General features: G+C 42.2%; 1 protein-coding gene across 2 annotated transcripts in view; it reads left to right on the top strand.

The window, feature by feature from the left end:
* Positions 1–20,626, top strand: part of LOC110503167 (stromal interaction molecule 1) — a 56,643-nt gene that overhangs the window by 24,122 nt on the left and 11,895 nt on the right. For both annotated transcript variants that reach the window (XM_021581519.2, XM_021581520.2), the window contains exons 7-9: positions 3,814–3,991; positions 17,341–17,518; positions 19,296–19,463. In XM_021581519.2, the coding sequence (XP_021437194.2) occupies positions 3,814–3,991; positions 17,341–17,518; positions 19,296–19,463 (524 nt within the window). The remainder of the gene's footprint in view (positions 1–3,813; positions 3,992–17,340; positions 17,519–19,295; positions 19,464–20,626) is intronic.

Raw genomic sequence — 20,626 nt, 5'->3', positions numbered from 1 at the left:
ACTGCTTATTTAACTCAGGAACCACACTTGCTTTCAATATACTTTGTATCCCTCATTTACTGAAGGGTTTCCTTATTCTGGCAGTTACCTATTTTATTCTGGCAGTTACCTATTTTATTCTGGCAGTTACCTATTTTATTCTGGCAGTTACAGTTACCCGTTTTATTCTGGCAGTTACCCGTTTTATTCTGGCAGTTACCCGTTTTATTCTGGCAGTTACCCGTTTTATTCTGGCAGTTACCCGTTTTATTCTGGCAGTTACCCGTTTTATTTTGGCAGTTACAGTTACCCGTTTTATTTTGGCAGTTACACTTAACCATTTTATTTTGGCAGTTACACTTAACCATTTTATTTTGGCAGTTACAGTTAACCATTTTATTCTGGCAGTTACAGTTACCCGTTTTATTCTGGCAGTTACCCGTTTTATTCTGGCAGTTACAGTTACCCGTTTTATTTTGGCAGTTACACTTAACCATTTTATTTTGGCAGTTACACTTAACCATTTTATTTTGGCAGTTACAGTTACCCGTTTTATTCTGGCAGTTACAGTTAACCATTTTATTTTGGCAGTTACACTTAACCATTTTATTTTGGCAGTTACACTTAACCATTTTATTTTGGCAGTTACACTTAACCATTTTATTTTGGCAGTTACAGTTACCCGTTTTATTCTGGCAGTTACAGTTAACCATTTTATTTTGGCAGTTACATTTAACCATTTTATTTTGGCAGTTACACTTAACCATTTTATTTTGGCAGTTACACTTAACCATTTTATTTTGGCAGTTACACTTAACCATTTTATTTTGGCAGTTACAGTTAACCATTTTATTCTGGCAGTTACCCGTTTTATTCTGGCAATTACCCGTTTTATTCTGGCAGTTACCCATTTTATTCTGGCAGTTACAGTTACCCGTTTTATTTTGGCAGTTACAGTTAACCATTTTATTCTGGCAGTTAACCATTTTATTCTGGCAGTTACAGTTAACCGTTTTATTCTGGCAGTTACAGTTAACCGTTTTATTCTGGCAGTTACCCGTTTTATTCTGGCAGTTAACCGTTTTATTCTGGCAGTTACAGTTAACCGTTTTATTTTGGCCGTTAGTTACCCGTTTTATTCTGGCAGTTACCCGTTTTATTCTGGCAGTTACAGTTAACCGTTTTATTTTGGCAGTTAGTTACCCGTTTTATTCTGGCAGTTAACCGTTTTATTCTGGCAGTTACAGTTAACCGTTTTATTTTGGCCGTTAGTTACCCGTTTTATTCTGGCAGTTAGTTACCCGTTTTATTCTGGCAGTTAGTTACCCGTTTTATTCTGGCAGTTAGTTACCCGTTTTATTCTGGCAGTTAGTTACCCGTTTTATTCTGGCAGTTAGTTACCCGTTTTATTCTGGCAGTTAACCGTTTTATTCTGGCAGTTACAGTTAACCGTTTTATTTTGGCCGTTAGTTACCCGTTTTATTCTGGCAGTTAGTTACCCGTTTTATTCTGGCAGTTAGTTACCCGTTTTATTCTGGCAGTTAGTTACCCGTTTTATTCTGGCAGTTAGTTACCCGTTTTATTCTGGCAGTTAGTTACCCGTTTTATTCTGGCAGTTAGTTAACCGTTTTATTCTGGCAGTTAGTTAACCGTTTTATTCTGGCAGTTAGTTAACCGTTTTATTCTGGCAGTTAACCGTTTTATTCTGGCAGTTACAGTTAACCGTTTTATTCTGGCAGTTAACCGTTTTATTCTGGCAGTTAACCGTTTTATTCTGGCAGTTAACCGTTTTATTCTGGCAGTTAACCGTTTTATTCTGGCAGTTAACCGTTTTATTCTGGCAGTTAACCGTTTTATTCTGGCAGTTACAGTTAACCGTTTAATTCTGGCAGTTACAGTTAACCGTTTTATTCTGGCAGTTAACCGTTTTATTCTGGCAGTTAACCGTTTTATTCTGGTAGTTACAGTTAACCGTTTTATTCTGGCAGTTAGTTAGCCGTTTTTATTCTGCCTGTTTGTGTGTGTTGAACTGGTTCTATTCAACGACCAGTAATTGAACTGTAGCAACAGGAGATGCAAATGATTTGGTAGAGGATGTCCATAGGGATCAGATATTTCTCTGTCTGGTCTTCCACAGACGAAGAGTAGGATTCTAATGCTGCAGACCCAAGACAAATTGATAGCGAAGATGCTGAAAGCAATGCTGAAAGCAATGCGAGAGGGAGTTGTTTTCCTGCGGGAGGGAACGGATGATTGGCCTGATGTATATTAGATAATAATAATAGAAACCATGTTATCTCTCCTGTGTGTTGGAGATAAGACTGTAAAATCAACATCAAATCAGCATAGTGATTTTTAATTTAGGAAAATCTGTTCCCAGGTATTAAATAGAGGGATATGTGATTGTATCCCATTGTAATCAAGGTTTGAAATAGTTAAGTTTTGATCAAATACTATATCTGTTTGAGATTATAGTGGTAAATTTGCAGCGTACAAATGATTTAGAACTATGTTCCGGTCCCCGAACATCTGCTCAAGGAAAAAATTGTCCCAGGGCTGAGTGTAATTGGGTACCCCTGCCCTAGAGCTTTATAAGGGAAAGGGCTAGGCCACCGTCATGTGGTTCACCTTGTTTCTGTAATACTGCTCTGACACCAGTCTAGTCATAAATGTTCTTCACTATCCGGCCAAGTTCTGCTGTTAATGGCCAACTGTGTTTGTACTGGATTGTGTAGACGAGGCTACAAGAGCCCACACACACAGCTCTTGACTGATGACAGAGGGCAAGAAAACATTGCTGGCCTAATGAGCACATTGCCATGCATCATTACTCTACATCAATAACCTATGTCGGTGTCAGCGTGGAGGTTGTTTTTCTGTGAGGCGAAGGGAGGTCTTTTGTTCCTTGTCAATAACAGCCAGCCGAGAGAGCTTAGTGTGTAAGGCTTGTTTGTAAGTTGGCACGCCCTCTATGCGCCTGTATAAAGAGATGCCAGGCCCAGGCTTTAGCTGACACTCCACTTCCTATTTTGTTTCACTCCAGGACATAAGTGCTGTGCTTGCTAAGAGATCATCCGTTAGCTCAGATCTTGTCCCTTTATAAGGCCCTACGACGTCTCAGCTTCCACAGCTTTAAGAGAATGTAGTCTTCACCTGTCTGTTCTTTAAGGATGATGGATGGATCACGTCTCAGGCCTCTTGGCTGATTTTACATGAGTGTTAGTTACTGCCTGCCTGGTTGGCGTGCTGGCAGTGACTGTGAGGAATGGGACTGTTCTGAATCCATTAGGATGGCAACATTATGACAGAGGACATTCACACCTCTCTACATGGGCCGAACCCCTTGCCTCCAGAGGACAGGAAGGGCAAGACCGAGGCTGCCGGGGCTTTGATTCGTCGCCTCATGTAAATAGTGTGTTAATCTGCCTTTACCTTGGTCTTTTAGCCTGGTGCCTCCTCAACGGATCCTAACTACTACCGCACATCTCTCCTGGAGAGACCTCGCCACTGTACCATGACTTGAGTTCATTCAGTTTCACACACTTTCACAACACTAGTTCACCACCAATGAGTTTTGTTGGATGAAGGGACAATCCGAAAACGATATGTACTGTTTTTATGTCTCTGCATCCAGTATGGAGGTTAAAGAGAGTTTCGCGAGCCAATGCTAAATAGCGTTAGCACAATGACTGGAAGCCTATGGTATCTGCTAGCATACTAGCTGTTACCATAAACGTACAATCTTTGCGCTAACGCTAGGGGAAGGACATTAAGGTCTTCATTGCCAAAATCCTGAAGTATACCTTTTAACCTAACACTTCTCTCTCTCCCCAGTGAACACTCATAACCACCTGAAGGACTTCATGCTGGTGGTGTCCATAGTGATCGGCATTGGAGGCTGCTGGTTCGCCTACATCCAGAACCGTTACTCCAAGGACCACATGAAGAAGATGATGACGGACCTGGATGGACTACAGAGGGCTGAGCAGAGCCTGCATGATCTGCAGAAGAAGTGAGTTTGTCTTTCCCTTCAACCACTGTACCTGAGGAAGCAGGCCCATAGAAGTAGTGACTCTGAATGATGTCATTATCCACTGGCTTGACGTCGTGGTGGCTTGACGTCGTGGTGGCTTGACGTCGTGGTGGCTTGACGAAGGGATGGCTTGATGAGAATTTGGGGACAGTCAGTGTTCATTTGGTCAGGAATTGGCAGATTAAATACGTTTTTCAGGTGCGTCATGTTGAAGCCACTCCATGATACAACAGAAACAGGAAGTGAAGGATTAACTGGTCTGAAGCCATCAGTTGAGTTCCTCATTCAGAGCTCATTCTAGAGATTGCTGTAGTAATTATGCAAGTGGGCAAAATATCCTTTCCTCACATTGTGGAACTGTTCTCTATGGAATATCATTGAAGTTTCTCTGAAGTAAGTCTCACAGCTGATCGCAAGAGGGACTTGGTATCAACTGTCCATGGAAATGATTTTCTTATGATTATTCCGCAAACACCTTTTGAAATCTGAGCTAGCATATGGCTAGCTTCTGTCCTGGTTCTGTCACTACAGAGCTCAACTCCCCTTACTTCTCTGTGGCCCTCTCTCTGTCCTGGTTCTGTCACTACAGAGCTCAACTCCCCATACTCCTCTGTGGCCCTCTCTCTCTCTGTCTTGGTTCTGTCACTACAGAGCTCAACTCCCCTTAAGTGGCTAGATGTCAGCTATTCATTTGGTGTGATACGTGGCTAGATGTCTGCTATGTCTTTGGTTTGATACGTGGCTAGATGTCAGCTATTCATTTGGTTTGATACGTGACTAGATGTCTGCTATGCATTTGGTTTGATAAGTGGCTAGATGTCAGCTATTCATTTGGTTTGATACGTGGCTAGATGTCTGCTATGTCTTTGGTTTGATACGTGGCTAGATGTCTGCTATGTCTTTGGTTTGATACGTGGCTAGATGTCTACTATGTCTTTGGTTTGATACGTGGCTAGATGTCAGCTATGCATTTGGTTTGATACGTGGCTAGATGTCTGCTATGTCTTTGGTTTGATAAGTGGCTAGATGTCTGCTATTCATTTGGTTTGATACGTGGCTAGATGTCTGCTATGTCTTTGGTTTGATAAGTGGCTAGATGTCAGCTATGTCTTTGGTTTGATACGTGGCTAGATGTCTGCTATTCATTTGGTTTGATAAGTGGCTAGATGTCAGCTAGGCATTTTCTTGGCTTCAGCAGAGACATTCAATCCCCTCCTGGATTAAGATCCCTTTTTCCTAAATAGTTTTTAGAAGTAGTGCCTCTTGTGTAATACCATATACCCCGGTATGGTCCAGAACAGTATGACTGTATGACACCTGGATACCATCGTACTGTAGTCTTGCCTTGTCATTTCTGCCATTAGTAATGACCATATCCATGCTTTCTGCCGGAAGCTTGGAGGTGGGCTATTTTCACATCCTCCCGCTCATCTATGGTTCAGTCATGCTGACTCATATACACACACAGTGTCTAGGCCTCTATCCCTGACACACGTTCCCACTACAACTAACTGACTCCTAAAGTGAGTGTCCTTGACGTAGGCCACAGGAGGCTGCTGAGGGGAGGACAGCTCATAATGATGTCCTGAATGGAGCGATAGAATGGCATCCATGTGAAACCATGCACTTCATGTATTTGATACCATTCTGCTCCAGACATTATCACGAGCATGTCCTCCCCAATTAAGGTGCCACCAGCCTCCTGTGATGTAGATCTATTCATCCACCACCTTAGCTTAGCCATAAAGAGGCACCATCTGCTGTCCTTGCTACCAGGAGGTCAGTTATCCTGAATGAGCGTCCTGTGTGTGTTTCACAGCCTTGCTAGCTGAGAGCGTTACCAGGGCTGTGTCCTGTGCTGAGAGGAGAGCGGCCTTGGAACAGAGTCCTGTTATGCCTTTATTGACGTCCCTCTCTCCCCAGACAGGAACTTTGATTATCACATCCTGTCAGTTGGTTACAGGGGTTAGTCATGCCCTCCTTGTTCATTCACTGTGATAGTAAAACATCTCTGCCATTCCTCACGCCATCTCACCCCCTGCTGCTGTGGGACATGCAGGTGAGGCTGGGGATATCCATCTACTCTGCTGCAACTCTCTGAAACACCTAGTGAACATCCACTGACACTAAATGAGAATGTGAAATGCCAATTGCTAGGATTGCATCATCTCATGCATACTAACTAATGTGCATGCAGTTTTGTATTGTTGCTGTTTTGTGGTTTGTTACCTATGGGGTTATAGACCTTCGACTACAGTTGTTATACCACAGCAAACCAGAGCATTGACATTGAGATGCTTGCTACCCTCCTGTTAAACACTTATTACTGTAACAGTGAATGGGAGCATACAGACTGTCTGTGTGGGACTGGTGGGACAGGCCAACATGCCTCCTATGTGAGCCCTGTAATGGAGGCAGGGGAAGAGAACATGCAAGACAGGGTGACTCCGTGTGACTACGTGGGCAGGCTGGCCTGTCTCCTGTGCTCTCTCTGGGAGCTGAAGGGGAGAGGGGTCATGTCCTCTGTGTCTTTAAACGTCCCTTATTTACATAAGTATTCAGACCCTTTACTCAGTACTTTGTTGAAGCACCTTTGGCAGCGATTACACCCTAGAAGACTCGAGACTATGACGCTACAAGCTTGGCACACCTGTATTTGAGGAGTTTCTCCCATTCTTCTCTGCAGATCCTCTAAGACTCTGTTAGGTTGGATGGGGAGCGTTGCTGCACAGCTATTTTCAGGTCTCTCCAGAGATGTTCGATCGGGTTCATGTCTGGGCTCGGGCTGGGCAACTCAAGGAAATTCAGAGACTTGTACCAAAGCCACTGCTGCGTTGTCTTGGCTTAAGGTCGTTGTCCTGTTGGAAGGTGAACCTTCATCCCAGTCTGAAATCCTGAGTGCTCTGGAGAAGATTTTCATCAAGGATCTCTCTGTACTTTGCTTTGTTCATCTTTCCCTCTATCTTGACTAGTCTCCCAGTCCCTAACGTTAAAAAACAATCCCCACAGCATGATGATGGTGCCAGGTTTCATCCAGACGTGATGCTTGGCATTCGGGCCAAATAGTTCAGTGTTGGTTTTATCAGACCAGCGAATCTTGTTTCTTATTGTCTGAGAGTCCTTTAGGTGCCTTTTGGCTAACTCCAAGCCAGCTGTCATGTGCCTTTTACTGAGGAGTGGAATCCATCTGGCCTCTCTACCATATAGGCCTGATTGGTGGAGCGCTGCAGAGATTGTTGTCCTTTTGGAAGTTTCTCCCATCTCCACAGAGGAGTTCCTGAGTTCTGTCCAATTGACCATCGGGTTCATGGTCACCTCTCTGACCAAGGCCCTTCTCCCCTGATTGCTCAGTTTGGCCGGGCAGCCAGCTCTAAGAAGAATCTTGTTGGTTCCAAACTTGTTCCATTTAAGAACGAGGCCACTTTGTTCTTGGGGACCTTCAATGCTGCAGAAATGTTTTGGTAACCTTTCCCCAGATCTGTGCCTCGACACAATCCTGACTACGAGCTCTACGGACAATTCCTTCAACTTCGTGGCTTAGTTTTTGCTCTGACATGCACTGTCAGCTGTGGAACCTTACAAAGACCAGTGTGTGCCTTTCCAAATCATGTCCAATCAATTAAATTTACCACAGGTGGACTTCAATCAAGTTGTCGAAACATTTTAGGAAACAGGATGCACCTAAGCTCAATTTCGAGTCTCATAGCAAAGTGTCTGAATACTTATGTAAATAATGTATTTCTGTTTTGTATTTTTTTTAATATTTGCAAAAATGTCTAAAACCTGTTTTCCCTTTGTCATTATGGGGTATTGTGTGTAGATTGAGGAATTGTTTTTATTTATTACATTTTAGAATACGACTAATGTAACAACGTGGAAAAAGTCAAGGGGTCTGAATATTTTCTGAATGTTCTATACTTGATCCACGTTCTGCTGCTGCTCATATTCCAGTTACTCATAAATGATATTGATTTAAAACTAGTCTCACTCGTAGGAATGCTATTCATACAAATCTCTAACAGCCCAGTCAGCCTGGAGCTACTGAGCCGGTGCTGCAAATAGGCTTTGATGTTGCTTGTACCCTGCAGTGCAGTGGGGCTGAGCGTCTGCAATGCTGTGTGCCTGCCCTGCCCTGCTGTTGTTGCTGCTGAAGCTGTGGCTAGTGAATGGTAGAGGTCAGGGTCAAGAGCATTAGAGGGAGGGCCCACTGCCCACATTTTCCATCCTCAGCCCCCCGGATCACCTTTCACTGTTGCCTGGCTACCCATCCACATCACTCTAACATTTCTTCTCCACCAGGAGTCTGGATTTGCCTCCCTCCCTGACGATATCTAGAATGCGAATACATTCTGACCGTTCTGATTCGTCCCAGAAACCGATGGGTTGGGTCTGAGCCGACCTGCATGATGACATTGTCAACTTTGATATGGTGACTGGTTGGATTTGTTAGACGATCCATTCGCTGATGAATTTGTTTTGTACAATGCGCCCCGTCATTTTGAAATGAAGTCACACAAACAACTTGTCGGATGGGGGATTCAATAGAGCAGCGGAATTGAATTCGGGGTGATACTTCAGGCTACTCATGACTGCAGCCCTCTGCCTTCTCCTCTTCCTCTGGTGGGATGAGGCTGCTCTCTGGTGATGTAAAACAGCATTACACTTCCTGCCTCCTTTCTCATCTCAGCCTCAATTCGCCCTGTAAAACCTGCTCTCAAAATGACTCATGTATTTTTTTTAACTCATGCGGGTATTTCATGGATTCAGGTTCATTTATATTAATTGAAATGCTGTTCATAATTTCAATGTACCAATTCTCATCAGATATTGATAATCTCATACATATGCTATGACCCCTTTAAAACATTGCAAGCTAGGCTGTGTACAAGCTAAAGCAGTCTCCTTGTAGATTTTACATGAATATCTATAGTCCTATTTCTCCCAGTGGGCCCTCTGTGTGTTTGAACTGTGGTCTTGTGACCGACCTCACAGGATGGCGTGATCTGACACGTACTAACCCAGCATGACACAGCCACCCATCCCACAAATGGGCTCCTTGTTGGTTGTTTATATAGTCATGTCTGAGGCACTGGGGACATTATACTGTGGCAGAAAAAGAGCACCATGATCCCAATACAGAACGGCCATAGAGTACTGGGCCCTCTGTCACCACTGGGGCCCTGGCCTGGCCTGGCCAAGCCTTGACATCATTCAGTACTGTGACAGCTGCCCAAGGTCCTCTGCCCTCTACACATTAGCCATTGTTTTCAGCCACATACTGTAAGATGCAAGCCCCTCATGCTATCTTTGCACCCCCTCAATCACATTCTTAGCCTACTATAAGGCTGGTGTTTAGTCAATGGCATTGTCTACAGAGCAAGTAGTATAAAGTAGTCAATTTCATTAACTCTATTTACATGTACATACTAGAGGTCAACCGATGAATCGGCAAGGCCGATAAATTGGGGCCAATTTCAAGTTTTCATAACAATCGGTAATTGGCCTTTTTGGACGCCGATTACATTGCAATCCACGAGGAAACTGCGTGGCATGCTGACTAGAGGTCGACCGATTTATGATTTTTCAACACCGATACCAATTATTGGAGGACCAAAAAAGACTATACCGATTTAAAAATCGGCCAATTTTTAAAATGTATTTGTAATAATGACAATTACAACAATACTGAATGAACACCTATTTTAACTTAATATAATACATAAAATCAATTTAGCCTCAAATAAATAATGAAATATGTTCAATTTGGTTTAAATAATGCAAAAACAAAGTGTTGGAGAAGAAAGTAAAAGTGTAATATGTGCTATGTAAGAAAGCTAACGTTTCAGTTCCTTGCTCAGAACATGAGAACATATGAAAGCTGGTGGCTCCTTTTAACATGAGTCTTCAATATTCCCAGGTAAGAAGTTTTAGGTTGTAGTTATTATAGGAATTATATGACTATTTCTCTCTATACTATTTGTATTTCATATACCTTTGGATGTTCTTATAGGCACTTTAGTATTGCCAGTGTAACAGTATAGCTTCCGTCCCTCTCCTCACTCCTACCTGGGCTCGAACCAGGAACACAACAACAGCCACCCTCGAAGCAGCGTTACCCATGCGGAGCAAGGGGAACAACTACTCCAATGTTCAGAGAGAGTGATGTTTGAAACGCTATTAGCGCGCACCCCGCTAACTAGCTCACCATTTCACATCACATCGTTACACCAGCCTAATCTCGGGAGTTGATAGGCTTGAAATCATAAACAGCAGCGCTGCTGGCAAAACGCACAATAGTGCTGTTTGAATGAATGCTTATGAGCCTGCAGGTGCCTACCATCGCTCAGTCAGACTGCTCTATCAAATCATATACTTAATTATAATATAATAACACAGAAATATGAGCCTTAGGTCATTAATATGGTCAAATCTGGAAACTATAGTTTCGAAAACAAACAATAAATTTATTATTTTAGTGAAATACGGAACCATTCCGAACCAGGAACGAGCAAATTAGTTCGCAATGAGCCAGGCGACCCAAACTGTTGCATATACCCTGACTCTACGTGCAATGAATGCAAGAGAAGTGCAAGAGAATTCTGTGTATTGATTTTAAGAAAGGCATTGATGTTTATTGTTAGGTACACATTGGAGCAATGACAGTCCTTTTTTGCGAATGCCCACTGCATCGATTATATGCAACGCAGGACACGCTAGATAAACTAGTAATATCATCAACCATGTGTAGTTACAACTAGTGATTATGATTGATTAAGTTGAACTTCTCTAGGGTAGGGGGTAGCATTCAGGAATTTTGGAAAGCATGCCCAAATTAAACGGCCTGCTACTCGGGCCCAGAAGATATGATATGCATCTAATTTGGATAAAAAACACTCTAAAGTTTCCAAAACTGTTAAAATAGTGTCTGTGAGAATAACAGAACTGATTTGGCAGGCGAAAACCTGAGAGAAATCCATTCAGGAAGTAGTTTTTTTGGGGTTTTGTAGTTTTCTATTCAATGCCATTACAGTATCCATTGACTTAGGACTCAAATTGCAGTTCCTATGTCTTCCACTAGATGTCAACAGTCTTCCACTAGATGTCAACAGTCTTTATAAATTGTTTCAGGCTTGTATTCTAAAAAATGAGGGAGTAAGAGCAGTCTGAATGAGTGGACCCTGCCGTGTCAGAGCTTTTTCATGCACGCGACCGAGAGAGTGCCTTTCTTGTTTACCTTTTATATTGACAACGTTATTGTCCGGTTGAAATACACTGCTCAAAGAAATAAAGGGAACACTTAAACAACACAATGTAACTCCAAGTCAATCACACTTCTGTGAAATCAAACTGTCCACTTAGGAAGCAACACTGATTGACAATACATTTCACATGCTGTTGTGCAAATGGAATAGACAACAGGTGGAAATTATAGGCAATTCTCAAATAATCGTAAGGTATGCTTTCACCGTAAAGCATTTTATAAATCTGACACCTTGGTTGGATTCACAAGAAGTTCATCTTTAAACCTATGTAAAATATGTTGTGTTTTCTTAATTTTTATGAGAATTTCTGTATGTGAATTTGGCGCTCTGCAATCTCACTGGATGTTGGCCAGGTGGGACGCTAACGTTCCACATACCCTAGAGAGGTTAATGCTAGCTAGCAACTTACCTTGGCTTCTTACTGCATTTGCGTAACAGATGGGCTCCTCGTGAGGCAGGTGGTTAGAGAGTTGGACTAGTTAACCGTAAGGTTGCAAGATTGAATCCCTGAGCTGACGAGGTAAAAATCTGTCGTTCTGCCCCTGAACAAGGCAGTTAACCCACCGTTCCTAGGCCGTCATTGAAAATAAGAATGTGTTCTTAACTGACTTGCCTAGTTAAATAAAGATTAAATAAAGTTGGAAAAAAAAGAATTGGCGTCCAAAATTATTGATTTCCGATTGTTATGAAAGCTTGAAATCGGCCCTAATTAATCGGCCATTCCGATTAATCGGTCGACCTCTAACGCTGACCACCTGTTACGCGAGTGTAGCGTCAAAAGGACCTTGTGGTTGCAAGGAGCCAAGGTAAGTTGCTAGCTAGCATTAAACTTATCTCATAAAAAAACAATCACGTAATCACTAGTTAACTACACATGGTTGATGATATTACTAGGTTAACTAGCTTGTCCTGCGTTGCATATAATCAATGCGGTGCCTGTTAATGTATCATCGAATCACAGCCTACTTCAACTTTGCCAAAAGGGTGATGATTTAAGAAAAGCGCATTCACGAAAAAAGCACAATCCTTTCACAAATGTACTTAACCATAAACATCAATGCCTTAAAATCAATACACAGAAGTATATATATTTTTAAACCTGCATATTTAGTTAAAAGAAATTCATGTTTGCAGGCAATATTAACTAGGAAAATTGTGTCACTTCTCTTGCGTTTAGTGCAAACAGAGTCAGGGTATATGCAACAGTTTGGGCCGAATGGCTCGTTGCAAACTGTGTGAAGACCGAATTTGACATAATTATGACATAACATTGAAGGTTGTGCAATGTAACAGCAATATTTAGACTTTGGGTTGCCACCCGTTAGATAAAATACGGAACGGTTCCGTATTTCACTGAAAGAATAAATGTTTTGTTTTCTAAATTATAGTTTCCGGATTTGATCATATTAATGACCTAAGGCTCGTATTTCTGTGTTATTGTATTATAATTAAGTATATGATTTGATAGAGCAGTCTGACTGAGCGATGGTAGGCAGCAGCAGGCTCGTCAGCATTCATTCAAACAGCACTTTACTGCGTTTTGCCAGCAGCTCTTAGCAATGCTTGAAGCACAGCGCGGTTTATGACTTCAAGCCTATCAACTCCCGAGATTAGACTGGCAATACTAAAGTGCCTATAAGGACATCCAATAGTCAAAGGTATATGAGATACAAATAGTATAGAGAGAAATAGTCGACGTGTCAGAATTCCTATAATAACTACAACCTAAAACCTCTAACTTGGAATATTGAACCACCAGCTTTCATATGTTCTCATGTTCTGAGCGAGGAATTGTTTATTTTTTTACATGGCACATATTGCACTTTTACTTCTCTAACGCTGTGTTTTTGCATTATTTAAACCAAATTGAACATGTTTCATTGTTTATTTGAGACTAAATAGATTGTATTTATGCATTATATTAAGTTAAAATAAGTGTTCATTCAGCATTGTTGTAATTGTCTTTATTACATATACCATATACAGGTGTAGAATACAACACCTGTTGTATTCAGCGCATGTGACGAATGAGATTTGATTTGGAGAAGACACTCGCTTGACTGTATGATCTGTGCTCTCTGTTGCTTTAGTTTCACTGAATAACGTATTTATGTTGTTTTTCAAGAATATCTGGTCAGTTATGTGTAAAATGTAAAGCGTGGAAGTTCTCTGAATTCCTGTGATAGGCTTACAGTCCGGAACTACAGACTAGTGCTCAACTGTTTGATGTAGTTACAAGGCAACAGGCTGCTACAGTCAGTGTACTTCCCCCTACTGTAGTTAGCGCTTCAAACCGGACCCTGCCTGTAAAACAAACCATGTCTTTATCTCTGCCCAGGGAATCTCAACTACATGTAGCATATATATCAGAAAATGATGGATCCCTGGCTTCCTTGGGCTCTATAGTGGTCATTCTTTATAGCAAGGAGCAAAAAGGTCCAAGGACAGCTGGTTGGAGGATACTATGTGGACATGCCAGGCTCCCTGGAATCTAGCAGTGAAATTATACAGGCACTTCTATTGTTTGCCCCTGATGAGTCACTGATTATGAGCACCTGTAATAAGGCCCCACAATTCTTCCTGGTCATGCCATGTGATCAGGAAAAGAACAGATCACATCTCATGCTTTTCCTTGTCTGATTCTCTTTCTCTTTTTTCTCTCTCTCGCGCTCTCGCTCAATTCAAGGTGCATTATTGGCATGGGAAACATATGTTTACATTGCCAAAGCAAGTGAAATAGATAATATACAAAAGTGAAATAAACAATGAAAAATGTACAGGGAACATTACCCTCACAAGTTTCAAAGTAATAGAGACGTGTTATAACGATGTGCAAATACAAAAGGAAAAACAAATATGGGTATATTTACAACGGTGTTTGTTCTTCACTGGTTGCCCATTTCTTGTGGCAACAGGTCACAAATAATTGCTGCGGTGATTGCATGGTATTTCACCCAATAGATATGGGAGTTTATTAAAATCGGATTTGTTTTCAAATTCTTTGTGGGTCTGAGGGAAATTGTGTCTAATGTGGTCATACATTTGGCAGGAGGTTAGGAAGTGCAGCTCAGTTTCCACCTCATTTTGTGGACATTGTGCACATAGCCTGTCTTCTCTTGAGAGCCAGGTCTAATTAGCGGGTATCGGCCTAATTCTGCTCTGCAAACTAATTGGCCAGAATTTTACGTAATTATGACATAACATTGAAGGTTGTGCAATGTAACAAGAATATTTAGACTTAGGGATACCACCCGTTAGATAAAATACCGAACGGTTCCGTATTTCACTGAAATAATAAACGTTTTGTTGTCTAAATAATAGTTTACGGATTCGACCATCTTAATGACCTGTGGCTCGTATTTCTGTGTGTTATTATGTTATAATTAAGTCTGATTTGATAGAGCAGTCTGACTGAGCAGCAGCAGGCTCGTAATCATTCATTCAAACAGCACTTTCGTCCGTTTTGCCAGCAGCTCTTCACAAGCACAGCGCTGTTTATGACTTCAACCTTATCAGCCTATTGGCTGGTGTAACCGATGTGAAATGGCTAGCAAGTTAGCTGGGTGTGCGCTAATAGCGTTTCAAACGTAACTCGCTCTGAGACTTGAAGTAGTTATTCCCCTTGCAGAGGGGCTTTTGTGGAGTGATGGGTAACAATGCTTCGAGTGTGGCTGCTGTCGATGGGTCCCTGGTTTGAGCCCAGGTAGGGGCGAGGAGAGGGACGGAAGCTATACTGTTACACTGGCAACACTATAGTGCCTATAAGAACATCCAATAGTCAAAGGTTAATGAAATACAAATGGTATAGAGGGAAATAGTCCTATAAATACTATATTAACTACAACCTAAAACCTCTTACCTTGGAATATTGAAGTCTCATATTAAAAGGAACCACCAGCTTTCATATGTTCTCATGTTCTGAGCAAGGAACTGAAACGTTAGCTTTCTTACATGGCACATATTGCACTTTTACTTTCTTCTCCAACACTTTGTTTTTGCATTATTAAACCAAATTGAACATGTTTCATTATTTATTTGAGGCTAAATTTATTTTATTGATGTATTATATTAAGTTAAAATAAGTGTTCATTCAGTATTGTTGTAATTGTCATTATTACAAATACATTTTAAAAAGTCAGCCGATTTTTAAATCGGTATCGGCTTTTTTGGTCCTCCAATAATCGGTATCGGTATCGGCGTTGAAAAATCATAATCGGTCGACCTCTACTCACAACCACAAAGGGCAATAGGGTTCTATAAATTATTCAAGTATTTTTAGACAGCACCTGTGGTGCTGCTTTTTAGGCTGAGGTTGGTATAGTTTGTTGTGTGCTCTAGGTCAACAAGTGTATAGATGGAATTTGAATTTGTGGTCCTGGCAAATGGACCAGTATTTTTGTCTAACTGAGATTTACTGTCAGGGCCCAGGTCTGACAGAATCTGTGCAGAATATCTAGGTGCTACTATTATGCCCTCCTTGGGTGGGGACAGAAGCACCAGCATCAGCAAATTGTCGACATTTGACTTCAGATTCTAGTAGGGTGAGGCCAGGTGCTGCAGACTGTTCTACTGCTCTCGCCAATTAGTTGATATATACATTGCCTTGCAACAGTATTCATCCCCCTTGGTGTTTTTCCTATGTTGTTGCATTACAACCTGTAATTTAAATTGTTTTTTATTTGGATTTCATGTAACAGACAAACACAAAATAGTCCAAATTGGTGAATTGAAATGGAAAAAATAACTTGTTTCAAAAAATGCTAAACCAATTCAAACAGAAAGGTGGTGTGTGCATACAGTTGAAGGCTGAAGTTTGCATACACCTTAGCCAAATACATTTAAACTCAGTTTTTCACAATTACTGACCTTTAATCCTGGTAAAAAAAAATTAAAAAAACTATTTTAGGGCAGTTAGGATCATTACTTTATTTTAAGAATGTGAGATGTCAGAATAATAGTAGAGAATTATTTATTTCAGATTTTATTTCTTTCATCACATTCCCAGTGAGTCAGAAGTTAACGTACACTCAATTAGTGTTTGGTAGCATTGCCTTTAAATTATTTAACTTGGGTCAAATGTTACGGGTTGCCTTCCACACGCTTCCCACAATAAGTTGGGTGAATTTTGGCCCATTCCTCCTCACACCTTGTGTAACTGAGTCAGGTTTGTAGGCCTCCTTGCTCACACATGCTTTTTCAGTTCTGCCAACAAATTTTCTATGGGATTGAGGTCAGGGCTTTGTGATGGCCACTCCAATGTCTTGACTAAGTTGTCCTTAAACTTTGGAAGAATGCTTGGGATCATTGTCCATTTGGAATACCCATTTGCGACCAAGCTTTATTACTTCATATATCTTTATGGACATATTCTTTATCCCTTTACACTTGTGTGTATAAGGTAGTAGTTGTGGAATTGTTAGGTTAGATTACTCGTTGGTTATTACTGCATTGTCGGAACTAGAAGCACAAGCATTTCGCTACACTCGCATTAACATCTGCTAACCATGTGCATGTGACAAATACAATTTGATTTGATTGACTGATGTCTTGATGTTGCTTCAATATATCCACATAATGTTTCTACCTCATGATGCCATCTATTTTGTGAAGTGCACCAGTTCCTCTTGCAGCAAAGCACCCCCACAATGTGATGCTGCCACCCCCGTGCTTCACGGTTGGGATGGTGTTCTTTGGCTTGAAAGCCTCCCCCTTTTTCCTCCAAACATAACGATGGTCATTATGGCCAAACAGTTCTATTTTTGTTTCCTCAGACCAGAGGACATTTCTCCAAAAAGTATGTATAGTCTGCTCTATACCAAATTAGCATACCTCCTGAGTCTCTTCCCTGTTTCACACCTGGTAGTTTGGTGGATGGGACTACCACCTCTCTGTAACCTAGAGGGCAACCAGTGGGTCCGTCTCCTCTATAACATGTTTCTTGTAGGATAACAATGTCTGTATTTCCAATATCTTTAAGTCTGGGCTCCTGCTCTTTAGGCCAAAGGCAGATGACCTCAGACCTTGTATATTCCAGGATGAGATAGTAAAAGATTATCTCGCTCTCAGGCTGCAGATAGCCCAGGAGGAGCACCGTACAGTAGAGGTGGAGAAGGTGAACCTGGAACAGAAGCTGAGGGATGAGATCAACTGTGCCAAGCAGGAGGCCCAGCGGCTGAAGGAGCTCCGCGAGGGCACCGAGAACGAGCTGAGTCGGCAGAAATACGCCGAGGAGGAGCTGGACCAGGTACTGGACTGTACCACTTTGGGGAGGGGCAGGTGTGGATAACAAATGCATGTGGATGAGAGAGGGGGAATTATTCTAGCGGGGTACTTGTTGAGAAACAAGGTGTGGTTGAGGCCAGTAACATGATCCTGTATATTAATTCCAGAGAGGGGAGACTTGACTGAACCCTGTTAACCACTCTATATTCTAGGGAGCCAGCTAAACATTTAGATGGATCAGATGCAGAATGCTATCAGTAGGCATAACTCCCACTCAGCTCTTTGCCCATCAGGGAAATGTCAGGAAAAGAAGCAGTGTTCGGCCCACACAGGGCAGCTGAGCAGAGGGCTCATGTTGTGTACTCTTCATTCTACTACGATCACTATGGTCTCCTGAGAACACTGTAGTCTGATGGAGGAAGCAATAGTCACTCCTTTATCTGATTTCAGTTCTCAAGATATGACTAGAGAAAGATGGCTCCCTCCTTTTCAGCATACATGCCTACGAAGAGCTAGTATGTGTGTGTGTGTGTGTGTGTGTGTGTGTGTGTGTGTGTATGTGTGTGTGTGTGTGTGTGTATGCATGTGTGTGTATATATATATATATATATATATATATATATATATACACATGCATACACACATGTGTGTGTATGCATGTGTGTATATATATATATATATATATATATATATATACATACACATGTGTGTGTGTGTATATATATGTGTATATATAAATAAAAGCTCTTCGTAGGCATGATGGATCAGAATGTTTTCATATGAAGTAAGGATTCGATTCACCGCTCCTGACTGCAGACAGGGCATATTGCACCCTAAACCATGGCCTAGTTCTTCACAGGATTTAGAATTATCATTTCATCTGTGGAGGTCAAACCAGGTCAGTCCTCATGCCTGCCTGATCAGAAAAGATCTCTCCCATGTGCACATGGCTTGCAGGCTCCCTGCTCACCTAGCCCTAACGCTCCCTGTACACATAGCTTGCAGGCCCCCTGCTCACCTAGCCCTAACTCTCCCTGTGCACATGGCTTGCAGGCTCCCTGCTCACCTAGCCCTAACTCTCCCCTGTGCACATGGCTTGCAGGCTCCCTGCTCACCTAGCCCTAACTCTCCCTGTGCACATGGCTTGCAGGCTCCCTGCTCACCTAGCCCTAACTTTCCCCTGTGCACATGGCTTGCAGGCTCCCTGCTCACCTAGCCCTAACTTTCCCCTGTGCACATGGCTTGCAGTCTCCCTGCACACCTAGCCCTAACTCTCCCTGTGCACATGGCTTGCAGGCTAGCCTGCTCACCTAGCTCTAACTCTCCCTGTGCACATGGCTTGCAGGCTAGCCTGCTCACCTAGCTCTAACTCTCCCTGTGCACATGGCTTGCAGGCTCCCTGATCACCTAGCCCTAACTCTCCCTGTGCACATGGCTTGCAGGCTCCCTGGCTGGCCCAGTGGTGCTCCATTAAGGCTTGTCAGTGATTGAGTCTTAAGGGCGGGTGGATGCCTCTATGGCTCTGGGCTCATTTGCGCAGCTCTTAATGAGGATGTCTGGAGACAAAGAGAGTGCTAGCTTTCACACGCCAATGAGATCACATTTCCCTCTCCCACCTCCCCATCCACATTTACACCATGGTCCAGAGGGACACTGTGGGAATGATTCATTTGTGTTTAACCACTTTGACTTTTGGCGTTGAGACTTTAGTGTGTTCTTTTCACTGCTGTTTTGAGTCAGAAGAAGTTAAATGCTGTAGGTTGACTTCTGGTCTGTGTGACGTGTGTGTATTTTTGCAGGTGCGCATGGCCCTGAAGAAAGCAGAGAAGGAGCTGGAGTCTCGCTGCAGCTGGTCCCCACCAGAGTCCCTCCAGAAGTGGCTCCAGCTCACCCATGAGGTGGAGGTGCAGTACTACAACATCAAGAAGCAGAATGCTGAGAAACAGCTACTGGTGGCGAAAGAAGGGGTGAGATGCCACAGGACTAGATATATACACCGCATGAGGACTAGAGATATACACCGCATGAGGACTAGATATATACACCGCATGAGGACTAGATATAAACACCGCATGAGGACTAGATATAAACACCGCATGAGGACTAGATATAAACACCGCATGAGGACTAGATATAAACACCGCATGAGGACTAGATATAAACACCGCATGAGGACTAGATATAAACACCGCATGAGGACTAGATATAAACACCGCATGAGGACTAGAGATATACACCGCATGAGGACTAGAGATTTACACCGCATGAGGACTAGATATAAACACCGCATGAGGACTAGATATAAACACTGCATGAGGACTAGATATAAACACCGCATGAGGACTAGAGATATACACCGCATGAGGACTAGATATAAACACCGCATGAGGACTAGAGATATACACCGCATGAGGACTAGATATAAACACCGCATGAGGACTAGATATAAACACCGCATGAGGACTAGATATAAACACTGCATGAGGACTAGATATAAACACTGCATGAGGACTAGATATAAACACTGCATGAGGACTAGATATATATACCGCATGAGGACTAGATATATACACCGCATGAGGACTAGATATATACACCGCATGAGGACTAGATACAGTGCCCTGCGAAAGTATTCGGCCCCCTTGAACTTTGCGACCTTTTGCCACATTTCAGGCTTCAAACATAAAGATATAAAACTGTATTTTTTTGTGAAGAATCAACAAGTGGGACACAATCATGAAGTGGAATGACATTTATTGGATATTTCAAACTTTTTTAACAAATCAAAAACTGAAAAATTGGGCGTGCAAAATTATTCAGCCCCCTTAAGTTAATACTTTGTAGCGCCACCTTTTGCTGCGATTACAGCTGTAAGTCGCTTGGGATATGTCTCTATCAGTTTTGCACACCCATTCCTCCTTGCAAAACAGCTCGAGCTCAGTGAGGTTGGATGGAGAGCATTTGTGAACAGCAGTTTTCAGTTCTTTCCACAGATTCTCGATTGGATTCAGGTCTGGACTTTGACTTGGCCATTCTAACACCTGGATATGTTTATTTTTGAACCATTCCATTGTAGATTTTGCTTTATGTTTTGGATCATTGTCTTGTTGGAAAACAAATCTCCGTCCCA

The sequence above is a fragment of the Oncorhynchus mykiss genome, chromosome 24, assembly GCF_013265735.2.
Source record: "Oncorhynchus mykiss isolate Arlee chromosome 24, USDA_OmykA_1.1, whole genome shotgun sequence".
Lineage (NCBI taxonomy): Eukaryota > Metazoa > Chordata > Actinopteri > Salmoniformes > Salmonidae > Oncorhynchus > Oncorhynchus mykiss.
The sequence above is the reverse complement of the archived record's forward strand: the minus strand, read 5'-3'. Positions and strand labels throughout refer to the sequence as shown.